The sequence below is a fragment of the Lithobates pipiens genome, unplaced genomic scaffold, assembly GCF_037356315.1.
Source record: "Lithobates pipiens isolate NorthernLeopardFrog02 unplaced genomic scaffold, aLitPip1_a1.2 Scaffold_18, whole genome shotgun sequence".
In the NCBI taxonomy this organism is placed as follows: Eukaryota; Metazoa; Chordata; class Amphibia; order Anura; family Ranidae; genus Lithobates; species Lithobates pipiens.
This window is the reverse complement of record NW_027507758.1, coordinates 630,319,012-630,342,373: the sequence shown is the minus strand read 5'-3', so window position 1 is coordinate 630,342,373 and position 23,362 is coordinate 630,319,012. Positions and strand designations below refer to the sequence as shown.

The 23,362-nt window shown below is 41.1% G+C and overlaps 1 protein-coding gene across 1 annotated transcript in view; it reads left to right on the top strand.

Moving 5' to 3' along the window:
* Positions 1–23,362, top strand: part of LOC143989932 (uncharacterized) — a 67,282-nt gene that overhangs the window by 8,950 nt on the left and 34,970 nt on the right. Inside the window, exon 5 of the mRNA XM_077490203.1 lies at positions 157–1,286. Within this exon, the coding sequence (XP_077346329.1) occupies positions 157–1,286 (1,130 nt within the window). The remainder of the gene's footprint in view (positions 1–156; positions 1,287–23,362) is intronic.

The following is a 23,362-nucleotide window of genomic DNA, read 5'->3' as shown; positions in this document are numbered from 1 at the left end:
ATTAACTCATAGGAGATCAGAGGACCCATTTACCAAGTACCTTGAGGGGGGAATTGTAAGATCCTCAGAGACAAAACTGCCTGATGTGGGCGGAGTCCTGGTTTAGGGGAACCAATCAGCTCATGTCTAGTAATAATCTTTTTATTTCTATTTTAGTACATGGACGGGAGCTGAGGAAAACCTCAGAGGATTGTCTCACTTTGTCTCCAGACTGTAAAGTAGAAGATGAGGACATCACACAGTATAGTCCAGGAGAAAACCCGACTACCTCAAATGTCCATCCGGCACCACACAGTGTAGATGGACCATCGTATTCCTCCTATCCTGAGGAACCTCAGACTGTGAGGGAGGGTGCTTTCCATCCAACAGATAAGAGGTTTTCATGTGATGAGTGCGGGAAATGTTTCAATTTTGAATCCGGTCTCAATAGGCATAAAATAACTCACACAGGTGAGAAGCCATTTTCTTGTCCTGAGTGTGGGAAAGGTTTTGCATTGAAGTACAATCTTTACACACATCAGAGATCTCACACAGGTGAGAAGCCGTATTCCTGTCCTGAGTGTGGGAAATGTTTTTCAATGAAGTCCAATCTTTACATACATCAGAGATCTCACACAGGGAAGAAGCCATATTCTTGTCCTGAGTGCGGGAAATGTTTTTCAGTGAAGTCCAATCTTTCCACACATCAGAGATCTCACACGGGGGAGAAGCCGTATTCCTGTCCTGAGTGCGGGAAATGGTTTTCAAAGAAGTCCAATCTTTACACACATCAGAGATCTCACACGGGGCATAATCCTTATTCCTGTCCTGAGTGTGGAAAATGTTTTTCACATGAGTCCCTTCTTTACAGACATCAGAGATCTCACACAGGGGAGAAGCCGTATTCTTGTCCTGAGTGCGAGAAACGTTTTTCGGTGAAGTCCAATCTTTACATACATCAGAAATCTCACATGGGGGAGAAGCCGTATTCCTGTCCTGAGTGCGGGAAATGTTTTTCAAAGAAGTCCAATCTTTGCAGACATCAGAGATCACACACGGGTGAGAAGCCGTATTGCTGTCCTGAGTGTGGGAAATGTTTTTCAGACAAGTCGAATCTTTCAATACATCAGAGATCTCACACAGGGAAGAAGCCATATTCTTGTCCTGAGTGCGGGAAATGTTTTTCAGTGAAGTGCAGTCTTTCCACACATCAGAGATCTCACACGGGGGAGAAGCCGTATTCCTGTCCTGAGTGCGGGAAATGTTTTTCAAAGAAATCCAACCTTTCCACACATCAGAGATCTCACATGGGGGAGAGCCATATTCCTGTCCTGAGTGAGGGAATTGTTCCTCACTAAAGTCCTGTCTTCCTGTACATCAGGGATCCCGCACAACCCGGGGGGAGGGGGGGGGAGAGATTAATACCTTGAGTGCGGGAAATGTATATGAATGTTGCTGGACATCACAGCTCTCATGTGGGGAAGAAGCACACCCTGATATACACCTCAGATATACTCCATGGCTGATCTTCATCATGGAAAAAAACTGTTCCACCAGGGGTGTGGGCATTTTTTGAAAAACTACTTGTGTAAGGGACTAAATGCGGGTCCCAATCACTTGTCCCTTATGACAATCTTGTCCTTTATGACAATCTCCTTGTTCTGATAAAATAAAAAATTATTTTAACCAAAACCATATATAAATCTGAGGTGCTTTTAGGAATGTCGGGGACTTTTATAACTTGGGTGCTCAGTACAAGCGCATGCTGAGCAGACAAATCACGCTAAGGTGTCCGCTCCAATAAAGGTAAAGTTCTCTTTTTATAAAAAATAATAAATGCACATTTTCTGCAGGTAAAGAAATGTTAATTTACTAATAATTTTTTTTTAGGAGCTTGGAAAATATTGCAGCCATGTTGTTCTGATGACTGGTGCTATGCAGGACTCTTGCAGAATGTCCGTGTAATCTGTCTGCCTGTACATTATACTGGAAGGCAGTGACAGGAAGAACCAATCATCTACCAGGGAGCTCAGCAGCAGTGTGGGAGTTCATTAAAAACTACAAGGACAGGCATAGGACAGAACACTGTGAATGAATGGCACGGCCGCGCTCTTTTCATAAAGTGACAGCTGGTACGGGGAACTTCTCCCTGCACTGCTGTCACACAGAGGACTCGGTTTGATGAGCCACTGCAGGAACATGTAACATGTTCCCGAAGGTGAATGTTTTCTTTAACCCTTTCACTGCTAGAGCTGTATTTTTGCGTTTTGTTTTTTTGCCCACATGTTTAAAAAATTATTTTAGGCCTGAAGATTATTTAAAACCCCCAAACATTATTTATTTTCTGAAAGAAAACACCCTAGAAAATAAAATGGTGGTAGTTCCTTTTTTATGTCGTACAATATTACTGTAACAGCCTAGGAAATGCAAATATCAGTAAAAAAAAGTTAATTTTAAGGGGCCCAAAAAAACAAGACTTTTTTTTTGGTAAAATGTAAAAGCTGAGGTTTCATTGAGTAAACAGATACCCAACATGTCAAACCTTAAATTTGTGTGCGCCTGTGAAATGGCAAAAAACTTCAGTACCCGATATTTAATAGGTCATCAGTTTAGTGTTACAGAGGAGGTCTGGTGCTAGAATTATCGCTCTCATTCTGGAGATATGTAACACGGGTATCTCAATCAACCTTTTTCAGGCATAGGCGCCCCAATGTGCAAGTTTGTTTGTAAGTGTGTGTATATATGTGGGTGGGGGGCATAAACATTTTTTGGGGGGATTTTATGTGCTTGAGTGAAACTTTAATTTTGTACAAGTAAAAAAATATATATTTTTTTACTTAACTTTTTTTCATGCACATATCTATTATCCCGCTAATCTTTATAACTCATGACCAGCTGACTGTGCAAGCTACTTTGCTATTGCCATTTATCACTGTCTCTTTGCTATGTCCCCCAAGCATTATGTAAGCGGCACTGATGATAATTTACAATGTTATAAAATTATGAGATTTCTATGGATTTATATTCGGTATGTGTTTTAGTTAGGCTGGTTTTCTTTGCTCCCAAGACTTAAAATATCCTGAGGAAGCTTATTGATGTGAAACACGTTGGCTTCTTGGACAATTCGGTAAAGCTGAATGAGTCATAATGAATATTTATATGGCCTTATGTTTGATGGATTTGTTCCCATGTGGCTTTAAGACATAATTTTAATATCTGTAAGAAAGATTTATATTATATGTAATTTTTATGTTTGGCCTTTTTCATACCAATAAAGTCCGACATACAAGGTTCTTTTTGAAATTATATATATATATATTATGGATGTGGTATATTTATAGAAGCCAAGTCTTCTTCTTTTTAAATAGAAAAAAATATATATGTTTGAATGAATGTGACCAGCATTAGCTCAGCTGTGATGAATATTGGATGTATTTTATTTCATACACTGATTTCCTTGGCTCCATCTAGTGGTCATAATGCAGTATTGCGCTATTTGTTATTTTGTGAAAAATAAAGTTTTATGGCCACTAGATGGAGCTGACAATCATAGGATATCACTGTGTTAAATCATGGCAATATTTGTAACGGCTGAATGAATTTTCTATAAATAGAATCCTTAGTTTCCTCGGTCAGACATGGTTTTATACTAACATCATACTCATACAGTTATAAATACAGTACACACTGAAGGATAGAAGGTAAAGTGTATGTAAGCCCTCACCTTGTAAAACAGAAATGAATGGTAAAACATTTATGTAGAGATATAAAAAAAAAAATGAATGCCTTTTTTCTCCCCTTTTTATAACCACATTCCCTCGGTTCTCAGCTGCATAATAGTTGCGACAGGAGAAACAGCAGCACACCGGTCTGTCAGGAACCATGAAACAGACTGAGACAAAAGTACAATCAAATCACACTTGTTTATTAATAAAAACAAAAAGATAAATAGAAAAAAAGCGTAGTCAAGCATAGCCAGAGTCCAGTAGCCAGATTGGGTAGTCGGCCAGTCCAAAGTTCATAACCCAGAGCGGGTAATCAGCCAGTCCAGAAGTCAGGGATCCAAGGAGAACAACTGCAAGCAGGATAAGAAGCCAGGAGGGATGTTAGCAAGCCAGTCTTGAAACAAACAGCAGGAGATGGCCCCTTGTGATGTGACCAACGCGAAGGCAAATGAAAGAGTGAGCTGGAAGGCTTTAAATAGGCAGGTCAGACAAGCATCATCGGGAACAGCTGGTAACTGTGGAAAGAGAAGAGAGCTGGTAATTAGCCGACAGCTGAGCGGCCAGCCCAGAGGAGGAAGGGCTAAGCCAGCCCTGACACGGTCTTCCCAGTGAATGGGTGTGCAGGGGGGGAGATTCAAAGCACAAGTCTGATAATTGGAGGAGAGCAGACTGTTCATGTTATACAGAGGGACTGGCAGGCTCACCAGGGTTTTCACATGAAGGAAGCAATACAAAGAACAGGAGACTTCTTCATATCAGTACATGGTGCAGCAGACACATGTCACTGATATGCAGCACTAATGGGCACGATAGACTGCATTTATGGGCACTGTGATCTTTCACAGCTGCAAAGGATGTGCATTGAAGCTGAACTTCAGCAGAGAAGTCAGAGGAGACAGTATTTCCATTGTAATGAAATGGACCTTTCTCCCTGGAAAGGTGAAGAATGGCAACCTTATCTTGAAAGTTAAGGATCTGCGCAATTAGGGATCCTGGAGGAGCTCCTTCTCAGGGAGGACGTGATGGACTACAGTGTGCATGCTCAATAACCAGAGATGTGGGGAATACCTCAGTCCCCAAGGTATCCCGCAGCCACGAGTAAAGGAACCATTCTGGGCGAGAGCTCTTAGAATATTCAGGAAATCCCACAAAGAAGTTTGTTCCTACAGGAATGGTTCTCTAGGTCATCGAATTTAGCCTTGAGGGCCACCATGTCATCTGCAGCCATACGTACTGTGACAGGGTGTAAAGTGTCTTCTATAGAAGTAATACGTTCCTCTGCCGCTATTGCCATTTCAAGCAGATTTTGCACTTCTTGCTTCAAAAGAGAAAAGTCAATATGGATTGTTTCTATGTGTGTAGTAAAGGAAGCTTTGCAAGCATGATTTGTGCCAGTGTGGGTTCTGCTTTGTGAAAATCAGAATTATGGTCAGATTCTGGACTAGGAGGAGCGTCCTTGTCATGGTTATGCAATAGAGTTTGTCAGCTTACCTGTCTCCATGAATTCATCTCTAGAGACCAGCCGACTCTCACCTGACTGCTTTTATAATCCCACCTCTAGCATGGCTCCACCCTAGCTCCTATCAGAGAACTCTATATTAACCTGTGCACTGCAGGCCAACCCTGCTCAACCTTTGTGTGTTCCTGGTTCCTGCTTGCCGTGTGCTCTGTTTGTTTCTGTTACAGACCTTGGCGTGTTCTCAACTATTCTTGTCTGCTCGTGACCCTGAACTCCATTGTCCTTGTCTGCGTGTGGCCCCGACCTTGACTTACCCCCTTACTATCCCTATCCTCCTGTTGCCTACTGTGGGTGTGAGCTGGGGGACGTGACCTGGAGCCAGTTGCAGCCCAGTCCATCCTCACCACTAGAGGCTCCTGGTGAACACCTGCTGGCTCTTAGACTAAGCGCCCTGGGGAATCTTATGCTCTAACCCCGGTGGGATCCCTCTTGGTGATCCAGCGGCCCTGCCTTCCTTGCCACCTTGACTCCCATCCGCAGCAGTCAGCCGTGGGGTCCACTACCTTGTGGTGCACTCCTGATCCCAACGGTGTGCATCTGCCACCTAGCTCAAGGTGACCTGACAGTCCTGAGGGGAGAGAAGGTCTGTCTGTAGAAAAAACAGCAGGAGCAGAATCACTCACCCAGATTGAGGAGGCTTGTGCTGAGGAACAGGAGGGTTGCAGCATGGCTGCAGGCATATCAGTAGAGTCAGTGCCATCTTGCCTCCTAAAACAACTCAGCTGCTCCACTGTGGATGGGGCCACCTGTGGCCTGATTTTAACCATTATATCGGTTGCAGGGGATGCCCACCACTGTTGGGAGGACATTGTGTCATTTGTAGGCTGTAAAGGTGTAGGATTCCCTTCAGGATATAGTAGATGAATCGGAGGCACGAGTTCAAGTGGCCGCACGGTCCAACATCGACCCACGGCCCTCAGCCATTGCATTATCTAGTTTTAACTACAATAGCAGGCTGCACCTGGTTCAAGTGACAGGAGTTACACACTGATACTGATGAACTTGTACAGCACAGCTAGGGACATCTATAGGCTGTGTTTTTCTCCAGATTTTATCCAGAGGGACTCTGATAGGACTCCAGCCATTACCCCTTATGCTGCGTACACACGATCAGACAATCCGCCCCTGTGTGGGCTCCGGCAGACTTAGAAGTTTTGACTCAAAATGATCAGAGACTGGGGACATGGTACAGGAGATGGTCAGAGACTGGGGACATGGTACAGGAGATGGTCAGAGACTGGGGACATGGTGCAGGAGATGGTCAGAGACTGCAGACATGATACAAGAGATAAACGTAGCCTCCTGAGGAGGATTCTGGGATTCTAACACAATATTCCTATTGGTTCCTCAATACAGAGATCTTGTGAAGTCAGGTGATGATATGACAATCCGGCCGTTTGTGTGCTAGTCCGCCGGACTTTTGAAATGAACGGACTTACCCACACATGGAGAAAAGTCCGTTAATTTTGAATGTGGCTCCAGGTAGACTGGACTAGCGAAGACCCCGACAACCAACGGCCAGGGTTTTCGGGAAGAGGCCTTTGTCTTCATCAACATGGGGACAAGGTGCTTTGGGGTGGGGGGGCTGCAGGGCCCCACTTCCCCAAAGCACCCCCCCATGTTGAGGGCATGCAGCCAGATACGGCTCAGGAGGGGCGCTCACTGGTCCCCACCCCCTTTCCTGACTGGCCGGGCTGCGTGCTCGGATAAGGGTCTGATATGGACTTTGGGGGGGACCCCCATGCCATTTTTTTTTGGAGTAGGGCTTCCCCTTTAAGTCCATACCAGGTGACAGGGCCAGCGACGTGTCAATTTCGCTGATGGAGGTGGTGACATTGACCTTCACTAATCCTGTCTACCTGGAGCGGCATTCAAAATTAACTGACTTTTCTCCGTGTGTTGGCAAGTCCGTTCATTTCAATAGTCCGGCAGTTTGTCCGCCGGTCCTAGTCCACCGGAAAAGACCGGTCATGTGTGGGCAGGTCTGCTCGTCCGGCGGACCTCTGCTGCAAAGTCCGGCTGTTTGTCCGCCAGACTAAGTCCGCCAGATAGTGCAATCGTGTGTACGCGGCATTAGAGGGGAAGGGGGATTCAGGAGAGGGTGGGATCACAGGGTTAGGTGTTGGGTAGTGGTTGGGTATTTAGGGGAGAATGGGGGCAGGTGTGGGTTCTGGGGGGGCGAGGAAGGGGAAGAAGGTTACTTATGGGCTTTGGGGATATTATCACCAGCATGTCTCATTTCAAATAAGAGGCACACAGTAACCTTGGCAGATGCTTTATCCTTTATGGTGTTTTTTGTTATGCAGGATTTTTGGATGCATCTCGCCATATTTAGCATTTGGGCACGGTAACCTTTCTGCACTCCCAGGATCAAATTTCTTGTAGGTTTTGGTGGATTCCTTCTCCATCCTCATTGGTGCCATAATTTGATCTATACAGGTCTCCTTGTAGATAAATGACTTTAGGAAATGAAAGTAGGAATTATTTGGATGGTATTGGTTACACAATAGTGGGATGTGGATGTGAGGGGGGTAATAGGAGGGTTGCAGTACATTTAAGGACTACTGTCCACAGGGGAACACATTTAATTTGGTCTGTTCGGGTTGTTGAATCAGAAATTCACTGTTGGGTTTGTTTGGTTTCATTGCTCAATCACTGAGAGGAAAAATGGATTACATCAAATAAATGTACAATGTATACGTATACACACATATACTGTATAGACACTCAGAGTCCTGATGATCCAGAACTAAGAATATAGAAGTGAAACGTTCCCTTCTAGTGAACTGAACCAGAGAGATGAACTACAGAACGCACAGCAAAGGAGGGGTACCCATTCATAGGGATGAGCTTCGTTCGACTCGAACATTGGCTGTTCGGGCGTTCGGCGAAATCCGAACTCTTGGTCCGTTCGCGTCAAAATTCGTATGGCGCGCGCGGACCACAATGCACTGCGATGGCGCAGTGCATTGCTGGCTCATGATTGGCCAAGCATGCACTGTGACCACACATGATGCTTGGCCAATCGCTTGGCCAATCGCAGCGCCAGCGAGGAGAGCCATGATTGGCCACAGGCATCCTGCCTGTGGCCAATCATAGCTCAGGCTGTGTAGTGCACGCCCCACACTATATAAGGCCGCCTTTGAGGCGGCCTCGTGTAGTGTGTTGGAATCTGAAGCAGTGGGTGTTCTGTGTACCTTCAACACAGTTACACACCAATCGTTTTTTGCCCACATCGCTGCTCACCGAATTTAACCCCTCAATTCCCTGCCAATACTCTGCAATACCAGTGCATACTCTGCAGTACCCTGCCATTACTCTGCAGTACCCTGCCTTTACTCTGCAGTACCCCCCATTACTCTGCAGTACCCCCCCATTACTCTGCAGTACCCCGCCATTACTCTGCAGTGCAGTACCCTGCCATTACTCTGCAGTACCCTGCCATTACTCTGCAGTACCCTGCCTTTACTCTGTAGTACTCCCCAATACTCTGCAGTACCCTGCTATTACTCTGTAGTACCCCGCCAATACTCTGCAATACCAGTGCATACTCTGCAGTACCCCCCATTACTCTGCAGTACCCTGCCTTTACTCTGCAGTACCCTGCCATTACTCTGTAGTACTCCCCAATACTCTGCAGTACCCTGCTATTACTCTGTAGTACCCCGCCAATACTCTGCAATACCCTGCCATAAATTGCCATACCCAGCCATACTCGGAGATACCCAGCCATACTCGGTGATACCCTGAAATACCCAGCCATAGACGCCCCCCACCCCTCACCGCCCTCCGGTGCTTCTACCAACTCGCCAGTACGATCAAAGCCAGAATCTTTTTTTTATTTTTTATTTCAGGCTTCCCAGCCTAGAGGTGAGATGTGGGGTCATATTGACCCCCAGATTTCACTGTAAAGAGGACCTGTCACCCCATATTCCTATTACAAGGGATGTTTACATTCCTTGTAATAGGAATAAAAGTGATCAAAAATATATTTTTGGGGAAAAAAATGTCAAACTAAAATAAATAAAGTAAAATGAACAATAAAAAAAAAAAAAAAAAAAATTAAAGCGCCGATGTCCCCATGTGCTCGCATGCAGAAGCGAACGCATGCGTAAGCCCCGCCCACATATGAAAACTGTGTTCAAACCACACATGTGAGGTATTGCCGAGAACGTTAGAGCGAGAGCAATAATTCTAGTCCTAGACCTCCTCTGCAACTCAAAACATGTAACCAGTAAAAAAAAAATTATGAAGAAAAAATTACTAATCTGCTAAATTTTATAACAGAAACAAAGAAAAATTCATTTTTTCGCAAAATTTCCGGTCTTTTTTCTTTTATAGCACAAAAAATAAAAAAACTGAGAGGTGATTAAATACCACCAAAAGAAAGCTCTATTTGTGTGAAAAAAAGGACAAACATTTCATATAGGTCCAGTGTTGCATGACTGAGTAATTGTCATTCAAAATGTGAGAGCACCAAAAGCTGAAAATTGGTCTGGTTATTAAGGGTGTTTAAGTGCCCAGTGGTCAAGTGGTTAATAATAGAGCTTGCAGTCAGTAGTGTTAGGAGTGCGTGCTGTCTGCGTGTTCTGTACCCAGTACATACCGCTATAATATAGGGCAGGCCCCTACTTTCAAACATCCAACTTACAAACATCTCCTACTTGCAAACGGAAGGAGACAGTAGCAAGTGAGATGAAAAAAGATGGACGACAAAACAAATTATACAGGGGTGATAACCCTTCCCTATGTTTTCCAAAAAGCTTAAAAATGTTTTTTTTGACTGGAGCTACACTTTAAAAATGTACCAGTTGAAAATTACAAACAGATTCAACTTAACACAACAAACCTACACAGTCCCTGTCTTGTTTGCACCGCCTGTATACTGCTGTTCTGAGTATATAGGGCCTGGGGGCCACACGCATTTCCTTTTTTTAATATGGGTACAGGATTCCCCTTAATATGCGTACAAGACCTAAAGGGGCTGGTAATGGGCAGGGAGGGCTACCCATGCCATTTTTCTCAATGATTTTCAACCATATTGCAGGAACCAGATATAACATTAAAACCGCAAGCAGTTTTAAATGATGTTATTTCCGTTTAATGTCATTTTGTGCAGGGACTGTTCTAAACACGGGAAACACGTGGCATTTCACAGGCATACTACAGACACCCCCCAGGCACCATATTTAAAGGAATATTTCACTTTTTTTTTCACTTTAATCGTCATTAAAATCAGTGCTCCCGCCAAAACGGCCGTTTTTAAAACTTTTTTTTGCATTGACCCATGTCCCCTGGGGCAGGAGGCAGGTCCCCAAACCCTTTTTAGGACAGTATCTTGCATATTAGCCGTTAAAATTAGCACTTTCCATTTCGAACGTTCGAGTCCCATAGACTTCAATGGGGTTCTAACATTCGTAACGAACGCGGGGGCCGTTCGCAAGTTCTGGTGCGAACCGAACCGGGGTACCTTGTAAAAGACATATAAACAGAAGAAAAAACAGCGCCAATCTAAGTGCAGTATTGTTGAATCAAAGACATTTAATTTGTGAAGTTATGCACTCACACTCTACCAGAAAGTTTCAGGCACATCATGTATCTAGAGGACATCGCAGGGCTCCCGAGGAGAAGCGGTAACTCGTTCGGCTGTATCTCTCATCCGGTGGCGCCGGTGGTTCCCAGCGTCGCACGGCTCGGTGTAGCAGCGTCAGGGAGGTCCGTTCGTCCGTTCGTTGTTACGTTGAGGGGCGCACTGCGATGACGTTTCGTTGTGGTTTACGTTGCACTCGTTCGGAGCATGCGTGCTCCTTCATCAGGCATCTGGGTTACCATGTTTGAAGTGGTTTAAATAGGGAAAAGGGGCAGTTCTAATTGGTCGTTCGAGTTCAGGTTCCACCTTTTGGGGCGGAGCTGTTCCGACCAAGGCATGGTGTTGATAACTCATGTGTTGCAGGCTGGTTGTATGTTATTATTGTGTGTGTGTCCATCAAAGAGACAGTTTAATTTATGTGTATGTGAATACAAGTTGGAAATGTGGAAAAAATGTGGAAAAAATGATAAGAGTTGGAACTTTTTTATTTATTTAACTGTTTTAAAAATTGTTTTAAAAAATACGAAAATACTTGTAAAAGGTATAAAATGGAAATGGATTTTGCAAGAATTAATATAAAAAAAAAAAAGGTTGTTGAAGGTTGAAAAAATATATAAAATATATATAAAAAATATATAAAAAAATATATAAGAAAATATATATAAAAAATATATAAAAAATAAAAATAGAAGTAAAAATAAAAATAAAATTAAAATAGGAATAAAAATAACAATAAAAATAAAATAAAATAAAAATAGAAGTAGAAATAAAAATAAAAATGAAAATGCAAAAAATACAAGAATATAAAGAAGTAAAAAGAATTAAAAAAGGGGGGGGGGATGGGGCAAAAAATTGTTAATTGGATTGCTGAAGGTATATTTCTATGGTGGGTATTAGGACATAAGATAGTGAGAGACATGTATATTGATAGGATTTGATATTGTGAAATTTGGTACTATAAAATACAATAAAATGGTGTTCAAATGAGACGTGGATGTTAAAATAAAACATACACATATATATATATATATACATATATATACACACATACACACACATGCATGCACATAAAAAACATATTCAATAAAAAGTGGGAGGAAATATTTTATGATTGCATATGTGTGTGCATTTAAATTCACATATACACACTCACGTATACACAATATACACCCATACATATATACGTGTAGACACAAGTGTACACATATACACACACACACACACACACACACACACACACACACGTGTGTGAACCCACATACAGTGGGAACAGAAAGGGCGCGTTAATACTGATTTGTGGCGGGGGGGGGGGGATTTTAAGTCTCATTAAAAAAGTCTCATTAAAAAAGTGTGATGGGTAAAGATTAGACAACTGAGTTGATTTCTATGTCCTCGTTGAGGCCTCCAGGCGTGAGGGTGTCTAACGTATATATCCAAAAAGTTTCCCTCTCGCAGAGACGTTTGAAACGCTCTGCGAGGGGGAAGGATCCAGGTATCTGTTCAAGGGCCCAAACTTGCATGCCCTCTGTGGACCCTTGATGGTGTTCTTTAAAGTGTCGTGGGATAGTGAGATTAGAGTCCCCTTCTACTGATCGGCGATGTTCGCCGAACCTTTTTCTTAGGGTACGAATGGTACGCCCTATATAAAGTAGGTTGCAAGGGCAGCGGATCGCATATATTACAAACTCAGAGGAGCAGTTGTAAAACTCTTTCAGTTGGTATGTGTTGCCCTTTGTGGTAAAGGATTTTTGGCGGTGTTGGACAAATTTACAGGTGAGGCATTTTTGTTTCTTGCATTGGTACATGCCCTTCAGGGTGAGGAATGTCCTGAGTGGCTTTGGTTTGTTATCGGTTTTTAATTTGCTCGGGGCAATAAAACTTTTTATGTTGCGTGCTCTACGATATGTTATCTTGGGGGTATCTGTTATGGAGGTTTTTAACAGAGGGTCTTCTAGAAGGATACTCCAATGGTTTTTGAAGATTTTTTCAATTTTTTTGTGTTGGGAGTGATATTGAGTAATGAATCTGGTACTGTGGGTTTGGGGATGGACAGTCAGTTTGTTCGGTATGGTTTCATGTGGTTGGGGTGTGACCGGGTGTGTTTCTGGCTGGGTGTCCAGGAATTTGGTGAAGGCTTCATCTACTAGGGTGGGGGGATAGCCTTTGTCTTCAAATTTTCTTTTAAACAGAGTGCCCTGCTCGATATAATCTGAGTTGTGAGTACAATTTCGTTTTAAACGATTAAATTGACTCTTTGGGATATTGGTGATCCACCTTGGGTGGTGGCAACTTTGGAAGTGTAAATATGAATTTCCTGCAGTGGGTTTAATGTGGTTTCTTGCGAAGATGGTTTTATTGATATGACAGAGTTCAAGATCTAAAAAGGGTAAGGTATCTGGACTGGATTCAAAAGTGAAAGATAGGCCTAGATCATTAGCGTTACAGTGTGAAACGAAGTGGTCTATGGGTGGCGGTGTTGTCCCATATGATGATAATATCATCTATGTAGTGACCTATGTATATAATATGCTCTGTGTATGGATTGTTGTTCCAAATGTAAAGAGTTTCCCAGAAGCCCATTGTCAGGTTTGCATAGCTAGGTGCAAAATTGGCACCCATAGCTGTCCCTTGGGTTTGCAAGTAGAATTTTTTATTGAAGGAGAAGTAGTTGTGGGTGAGGCAGAACTTTGTGGAATCTAAGATAAACTCTGCTTGTGCAGTTTTTAGGGATGGGTCTAGGGCTAAGAAGTGTTTTACTGCCTGAAGGCCAACAGCATGGGGAATTGAAGTATAGAGGGAATTGACATCCAAGGACACCCATTGGTAGGTGGGCTCCCAGGAGTAGGTTTTTAGGATCTCTAGTAGGTGTGTACCATCTCGTATGTAGGTTTGGAGATTTTGTGCCAGTGGTTGCAGGAAATGGTCAATGTAGATAGAAAAGGGGCTGGTTATGCTTTCCATTGCGGCAACAATTGGTCTCCCCGGGGGATTCTCTGAATTTTTATGTATTTTGGGAAGGTGATAGAAATAGGGAGTGTTATAATATGTTTTGGATAGAAAGGAAGCTTCTGCTTTTGTAATAATATTATCTCCAAGGGCTCGTTTTATGAGTGCTTCAGCTTCTATAGAGAAGAGGGGGAGCGGGTCACTTTTTAAGGGTTTGTATGTATTATTATCGGAGAGTAATGTGTTGGCCTCATTTAAATAGTCATCCGAATTCTGAATTACTATACCACCTCCTTTGTCCACTGTTTTGATGACAATAGAGTTATTTTTTGCTAGACTCTGGAGGGCCCGGGTTTCTTGTGGGGTGAGGTTGTTCCTGTGGTGATGCAGGGGGGAGGGGGGGGGGCCTTAATTTACAAAGTCGTTTGATATCTGCATAAACAACCTGGTAGAAACTTTGTATGTATGGGCCTTTTGCCTGGCTGGGGTTGAAGATGGATTTTGGCCTAAAAGGAGTGTGTTTTATTGGGGGGGAATCTGGTTGATAATATATGCAAGAAGTGTCTGAGAGACTAATGGTGGTGACGGCGGGGTCTTCATTCATATTGTATAATTCTTCCAAAATGGCTAGGCAGGGATCATCTTGGTATATATTTTTTGTACATAAAGGAGAGGTATTATTCATACTGGGTATTGTGGTATTGTTGGGATTTTCCTTATTGGATTTGATATTGAAAAAACGTTTCACTGTGAGATTACGTATAAATTTGTTTAGATCCACAAATAGAGTGAAAGGGTTGGGCTGGCTGGTGGGTGCGAAGTTGAGTCCTTTATTAAGTAGAGAGATTTCATCTGGGACCAGGGTATGTGAAGAAAGGTTGTAGATTTTTATAGTTTGGCAAACTTTTTTTTGGGTTTTGTTTCTTCTCCCCCCTCTTCTGCCTCTTCTAGTTTTCTTTTTTGTGCAGGTTGAGGGGTTAGGACTAAAAAAGACTGATCGTCTGTCTGTGTGGGAAACTCGAGAGGGCAATTTTGGACTATTTGTGAATAGGTTTTATATTGACCCATTGGAATGTTAGTATCATGTGTGCTTTGGAGAGACTGTTTTACAGGAACATCCGGAGTTGTTGTATTGGAGGTAACCTGATTACTCTTTTTTGTGTGTCCTGGAGGGGTATTATCACCTCTATTGGTATTATTTTTATTACTATTTTTGTGTTGGTTGGGGGTGTTTGTTGGTTTGTTATTAATTACACTGTCAGTAGGAGTAGTGGTATATTTTCTATTTTGTAGGGTTTCTATATCTCTTTTCGGTTTTCTATACCGTTTAGGTTTTGGTTGTAAGGTGTGGGGGCTGTTCTCCCTTATGGGTTCTGGATTATAGGACGGTATGTGTTGGGTTGGTTGGTTGGTGTGTTTTGAGTATGGATGTTGGGAGGGATATTGGGAGGGAAGTATGGGAGGGTGGTGGGTTTTGAAGGGCCGAAAGGACGGTGGAAATTGGATCTGCATTAGAGGCACTGGAGCAGAGTTACGGGTTTTCCATTGGAAGACCCTTTTATTGTTGTAGTCGTCCACATCTCATCTCATTTTTTGGAGTTTTACCTTTATTAGTTTATCTTCATCTAATTTTGTTTTTTTCTTTAGTAGATCTAGCCATGTGCTGGGAAGGTTTGGTGTCTCCTTAGTGAGGTTTAGTATCTGATTTTTTAGCTTTTCTGAAAGAGACATGCTTTTGAGGTCCCGCTGTTTCAAAATGATATTTATCCATTTTTGGGAACAAAATTCAGAGATATGTTCCCATTCGGTTTGGAGATCAGGTGAGAGGAAGGCACATCTAGTTTTTATTCTGAGGCCCCTCGGGGTAATTTTGGAGGAAAGGTAGTTTTCAAGAAAAAACTTGTCCCATTTTTGGTGATTAAGTGTTATGATTGAATCCTCAATTTTTCTAAATAGTGTGCATAATTTCATATATACATTCTCTCCTATTTCGAAATGTACCTTGAAAAAGTATTTTGGGAATTGCGAGAATAATTCATCTAAAAAAACGTATTTGGAATGCTCTACTGATTGAAGCATGTCCATTGTAAAAAAAAAAATTTCCCCACCACAAATCAGTATTAACGCGCCCTTTATAATCCCACTGTATGTGGGTTCACACACGTGTGTGTGTGTGTATGTGTACACTTGTGTCTACACGTATATATGTATGGGTGTATATTGTGTATACGTGAGTGTGTATATGTGAATTTAAATGCACACACATATGCAATCATAAAATATTTCCTCCCACTTTTTATTGAATATGTTTTTTATGTGCATGCATGTGTGTGTATGTGTGTATATATATGTATATATGTATGTGTATATGTATGTGTGTGTGTGTGTATATATATATATATATATATATATATATATATATATATGTGTATGTTTTATTTTAACATCCACGTCTCATTTGAACACCATTATATTGTATTTTATAGTACCAAATTTCACAATATCAAATCCTATCAATATACATGTCTCTCACTATCTTATGTCCTAATACCCACCATAGAAATATACCTTCAGCAATCCAATTAACAATTTTTTGCCCCATCCCCCCCCCCTTTTTTAATTCTTTTTACTTCTTTATATTCTTGTATTTTTTGCATTTTCATTTTCATTTTTATTTTTATTTCTACTTCTATTTTTATTTTATTTTATTTTTATTGTTATTTTTATTCCTATTTTAATTTTATTTTTATTTTTACTTCTATTTTTATTTTTTATATATATTTTCTTATATATTTTTTTATATATTTTTTATATATATTTTATATATTTTTTCAACCTTCAACAACCTTTTTTTTTTTTAATATTAATTCTTGCAAAATCCATTTCCATTTTATACCTTTTACAAGTATTTTCGTATTTTTTAAAACAATTTTTAAAACAGTTAAATAAATAAAAAAGTTCCAACTCTTATCATTTTTTCCACATTTTTTCCACATTTCCAACTTGTATTCACATACACATAAATTAAACTGTCTCTTTGATGGACACACACACAATAATAACATACAACCAGCCTGCAACACATGAGTTATCAACACCATGCCTTGGTCGGAACAGCTCCGCCCCACAAGGTGGAACCTGAACTCGAACGACCAATTAGAACTGCCCCTTTTCCCTATTTAAACCACTTCAAACATGGTAACCCAGATGCCTGATGAAGGAGCACGCATGCTCCGAACGAGTGCAACGTAAACCACAACGAAACGTCATCGCAGTGCGCCCCTCAACGTAACAACGAACGGACGAACGGACCTCCCTGACGCTGCTACACCGAGCCGTGCGACGCTGGGAACCACCGGCGCCACCGGATGAGAGATACAGCCGAACGAGTTACCGCTTCTCCTCGGGAGCCCTGCGATGTCCTCTAGATACATGATGTGCCTGAAACTTTCTGGTAGAGTGTGAGTGCATAACTTCACAAATTAAATGTCTTTGATTCAACAATACTGCACTTAGATTGGCGCTGTTTTTTCTTCTGTTTATATGTCTTTTACAAGGTACCTTCTACCCTTGAACATGCTGCCTACCTGCCTGTGCTAAAGAAATCCTCCCCTGTCTATGGCTATTTTCCACAACCAGTAACTGTGGACTATAATTTGTGATCCTGCCAGCTATCCATTACTTTTGCTGCATTTACTGACATATACAGCAAGGATTGCAAAACTCTGTGATAAGCAGACTTGACATCCCTAAATCCGCCACACCAACTTACTAACTTCAGCTGTTTTTTCCCCAAACCCTCCCCCCCCCCCCCTCTCTTTTTTCCTTCCTCACTCCCCCCATCCAGGACATATATAATCCAGCAGCGCAACGCACAAAAAAACAATTTTTTTTCTCTTACTCTGTACTTTCACTAGAAGTTTGTGCCTGCAGCTCTGCTTTATGGACAAATAACATACACACATGCGCCCACGTGTGTATACACATACCACTCACATCAGAAGAGTTATACAAGCGCATCAACCTGCCCAGATACTCCCATAACAATACCACATACACACATCTACATCCCCCTCCCCTAACAATTTTTTTATATATATATTTGTTATATTTTTTTCTATATATCTTTTACTTAATCTCTTTTATCTTTTATCTATTATTATTTTTTATTTTCTCTCTAAATATATTTTTTATATATATTTTTTATACTTCTTATTATTATTTTTTCCAATTTTTCACAGTTTCCCCCCCTTTTTTTTTTTTTTTTTTTTTTTTTTTTTTACAATGGACATGCTTCAATCAGTAGAGCATTCCAAATACGTTTTTTTAGATGAATTATTCTCGCAATTCCCAAAATACTTTTTCAAGGTACATTTCGAAATAGGAGAGAATGTATATATGAAATTATGCACACTATTTAGAAAAATTGAGGATTCAATCATAACACTTAATCACCAAAAATGGGACAAGTTTTTTCTTGAAAACTACCTTTCCTCCAAAATTACCCCGAGGGGCCTCAGAATAAAAACTAGATGTGCCTTCCTCTCACCTGATCTCCAAACCGAATGGGAACATATCTCTGAATTTTGTTCCCAAAAATGGATAAATATCATTTTGAAACAGCGGGACCTCAAAAGCATGTCTCTTTCAGAAAAGCTAAAAAATCAGATACTAAACCTCACTAAGGAGACACCAAACCTTCCCAGCACATGGCTAGATCTACTAAAGAAAAAAACAAAATTAGATGAAGATAAACTAATAAAGGTAAAACTCCAAAAAATGAGATGAGATGTGGACGACTACAACAATAAAAGGGTCTTCCAATGGAAAACCCGTAACTCTGCTCCAGTGCCTCTAATGCAGATCCAATTTCCACCGTCCTTTCGGCCCTTCAAAACCCACCACCCTCCCATACTTCCCTCCCAATATCCCTCCCAACATCCATACTCAAAACACACCAACCAACCAACCCAACACATACCGTCCTATAATCCAGAACCCATAAGGGAGAACAGCCCCCACACCTTACAACCAAAACCTAAACGGTATAGAAAACCGAAAAGAGATATAGAAACCCTACAAAATAGAAAATATACCACTACTCCTACTGACAGTGTAATTAATAACAAACCAACAAACACCCCCAACCAACACAAAAATAGTAATAAAAATAATACCAATAGAGGTGATAATACCCCTCCAGGACACACAAAAAAGAGTAATCAGGTTACCTCCAATACAACAACTCCGGATGTTCCTGTAAAACAGTCTCTCCAAAGCACACATGATACTAACATTCCAATGGGTCAATATAAAACCTATTCACAAATAGTCCAAAATTGCCCTCTCGAGTTTCCCACACAGACAGACGATCAGTCTTTTTTAGTCCTAACCCCTCAACCTGCACAAAAAAGAAAACTAGAAGAGGCAGAAGAGGGGGGAGAAGAAACAAAACCCAAAGAAAAGTTTGCCAAACTATAAAAATCTACAACCTTTCTTCACATACCCTGGTCCCAGATGAAATCTCTCTACTTAATAAAGGACTCAACTTCGCACCCACCAGCCAGCCCAACCCTTTCACTCTATTTGTGGATCTAAACAAATTTATACGTAATCTCACAGTGAAACGTTTTTTCAATATCAAATCCAATAAGGAAAATCCCAACAATACCACAATACCCAGTATGAATAATACCTCTCCTTTATGTACAAAAAATATATACCAAGATGATCCCTGCCTAGCCATTTTGGAAGAATTATACAATATGAATGAAGACCCCGCCGTCACCACCATTAGTCTCTCAGACACTTCTTGCATATATTATCAACCAGATTCCCCCCCAATAAAACACACTCCTTTTAGGCCAAAATCCATCTTCAACCCCAGCCAGGCAAAAGGCCCATACATACAAAGTTTCTACCAGGTTGTTTATGCAGATATCAAACGACTTTGTAAATTAAGGCCCCCCCCCTCCCCCCTGCATCACCACAGGAACAACCTCACCCCACAAGAAACCCGGGCCCTCCAGAGTCTAGCAAAAAATAACTCTATTGTCATCAAAACAGTGGACAAAGGAGGTGGTATAGTAATTCAGAATTCGGATGACTATTTAAATGAGGCCAACACATTACTCTCCGATAATAATACATACAAACCCTTAAAAAGTGACCCGCTCCCCCTCTTCTCTATAGAAGCTGAAGCACTCATAAAACGAGCCCTTGGAGATAATATTATTACAAAAGCAGAAGCTTCCTTTCTATCCAAAACATATTATAACACTCCCTATTTCTATCACCTTCCCAAAATACATAAAAATTCAGAGAATCCCCCGGGGAGACCAATTGTTGCCGCAATGGAAAGCATAACCAGCCCCTTTTCTATCTACATTGACCATTTCCTGCAACCACTGGCACAAAATCTCCAAACCTACATACGAGATGGTACACACCTACTAGAGATCCTAAAAACCTACTCCTGGGAGCCCACCTACCAATGGGTGTCCTTGGATGTCAATTCCCTCTATACTTCAATTCCCCATGCTGTTGGCCTTCAGGCAGTAAAACACTTCTTAGCCCTAGACCCATCCCTAAAAACTGCACAAGCAGAGTTTATCTTAGATTCCACAAAGTTCTGCCTCACCCACAACTACTTCTCCTTCAATAAAAAATTCTACTTGCAAACCCAAGGGACAGCTATGGGTGCCAATTTTGCACCTAGCTATGCAAACCTGACAATGGGCTTCTGGGAAACTCTTTACATTTGGAACAACAATCCATACACAGAGCATATTATATACATAGGTCACTACATAGATGATATTATCATCATATGGGACAACACCGGACCACCCATAGACCACTTCGTTTCACACTGTAACGCTAATGATCTAGGCCTATCTTTCACTTTTGAATCCAGTCCAGATACCTTACCCTTTTTAGATCTTGAACTCTGTCATATCAATAAAACCATCTTCGCAAGAAACCACATTAAACCCACTGCAGGAAATTCATATTTACACTTCCAAAGTTGCCACCACCCAAGGTGGATCACCAATATCCCAAAGAGTCAATTTAATCGTTTAAAACGAAATTGTACTCACAACTCAGATTATATCGAGCAGGGCACTCTGTTTAAAAGAAAATTTGAAGACAAAGGCTATCCCCCCACCCTAGTAGATGAAGCCTTCACCAAATTCCTGGACACCCAGCCAGAAACACACCCGGTCACACCCCAACCACATGAAACCATACCGAACAAACTGACTGTCCATCCCCAAACCCACAGTACCAGATTCATTACTCAATATCACTCCCAACACAAAAAAATTGAAAAAATCTTCAAAAACCATTGGAGTATCCTTCTAGAAGACCCTCTGTTAAAAACCTCCATAACAGATACCCCCAAGATAACATATCGTAGAGCACGCAACATAAAAAGTTTTATTGCCCCGAGCAAATTAAAAACCGATAACAAACCAAAGCCACTCAGGACATTCCTCACCCTGAAGGGCATGTACCAATGCAAGAAACAAAAATGCCTCACCTGTAAATTTGTCCAACACCGCCAAAAATCCTTTACCACAAAGGGCAACACATACCAACTGAAAGAGTTTTACAACTGCTCCTCTGAGTTTGTAATATATGCGATCCGCTGCCCTTGCAACCTACTTTATATAGGGCGTACCATTCGTACCCTAAGAAAAAGGTTCGGCGAACATCGCCGATCAGTAGAAGGGGACTCTAATCTCACTATCCCACGACACTTTAAAGAACACCATCAAGGGTCCACAGAGGGCATGCAAGTTTGGGCCCTTGAACAGATACCTGGATCCTTCCCCCTCGCAGAGCGTTTCAAACGTCTCTGCGAGAGGGAAACTTTTTGGATATATACGTTAGACACCCTCACGCCTGGAGGCCTCAACGAGGACATAGAAATCAACTCAGTTGTCTAATCTTTACCCATCACACTTTTTTAATGAGACTTTTTTAATGAGACTTAAAATTCCCCCCCCCCCCCGCCACAAATCAGTATTAACGCGCCCTTTCTAATCCCACTGTATGTGGGTTCACACACGTGTGTGTGTGTGTGTGTGTGTGTATGTGTACACTTGTGTCTACACGTATATATGTATGGGTGTATATTGTGTATACGTGAGTGTGTATATGTGAATTTAAATGCACACACATATGCAATCATAAAATATTTCCTCCCACTTTTTATTGAATATGTTTTTTATGTGCATGCATGTGTGTGTATGTGTGTATATATATGTATATATGTATGTGTATATGTATGTGTGTGTGTGTGTGTATATATATATATATGTGTATGTTTTATTTTAACATCCACGTCTCATTTGAACACCATTATATTGTATTTTATAGTACCAAATTTCACAATATCAAATCCTATCAATATACATGTCTCTCACTATCTTATGTCCTAATACCCACCATAGAAATATACCTTCAGCAATCCAATTAACAATTTTTTGCCCCATCCCCCCCCCTTTTTTAATTCTTTTTACTTCTTTATATTCTTGTATTTTTTGCATTTTCATTTTCATTTTTATTTTTATTTCTACTTCTATTTTTATTTTATTTTATTTTTATTTTTATTGTTATTTTTATTCCTATTTTAATTTTATTTTTATTTTTACTTCTATTTTTATTTTTTATATATTTTTTATATATATTTTATATATTTTTTCAACCTTCAACAACCTTTTTTTTTTTTTATATTAATTCTTGCAAAATCCATTTCCATTTTATACCTTTTACAAGTATTTTCGTATTTTTTAAAACAATTTTTAAAACAGTTAAATAAATAAAAAAGTTCCAACTCTTATCATTTTTTCCACATTTTTTCCACATTTCCAACTTGTATTCACATACACATAAATTAAACTGTCTCTTTGATGGACACACACACAATAATAACATACAACCAGCCTGCAACACATGAGTTATCAACACCATGCCTTGGTCGGAACAGCTCCGCCCCACAAGGTGGAACCTGAACTCGAACGACCAATTAGAACTGCCCCTTTTCCCTATTTAAACCACTTCAAACATGGTAACCCAGATGCCTGATGAAGGAGCACGCATGCTCCGAACGAGTGCAACGTAAACCACAACGAAACGTCATCGCAGTGCGCCCCTCAACGTAACAACGAACGGACCTCCCTGACGCTGCTACACCGAGCCGTGCGACGCTGGGAACCACCGGCGCCACCGGATGAGAGATACAGCCGAACGAGTTACCGCTTCACCTCGGGAGCCCTGCGATGCCCTCTAGATACATGATGTGCCTGAAACTTTCTGGTAGGGTGTGAGTGCATAACTTCACAAATTAAATGTCTTTGATTCAACAATACTGCACTTAGATTGGCGCTGTTTTTTCTTCTGTTTATATGTCTTTTACAAGGTACCTTCTACCCTTGAACATGCTGCCTACCTGCCTGTGCTAAAGAAATCCTCCCCTGTCTATGGCTATTTTCCACAACCAGTAACTGTGGACTATAATTTGTGATCCTGCCAGCTATCCATTACTTTTGCTGCATTTACTGACATATACAGCAAGGATTGCAAAACTCTGTGATA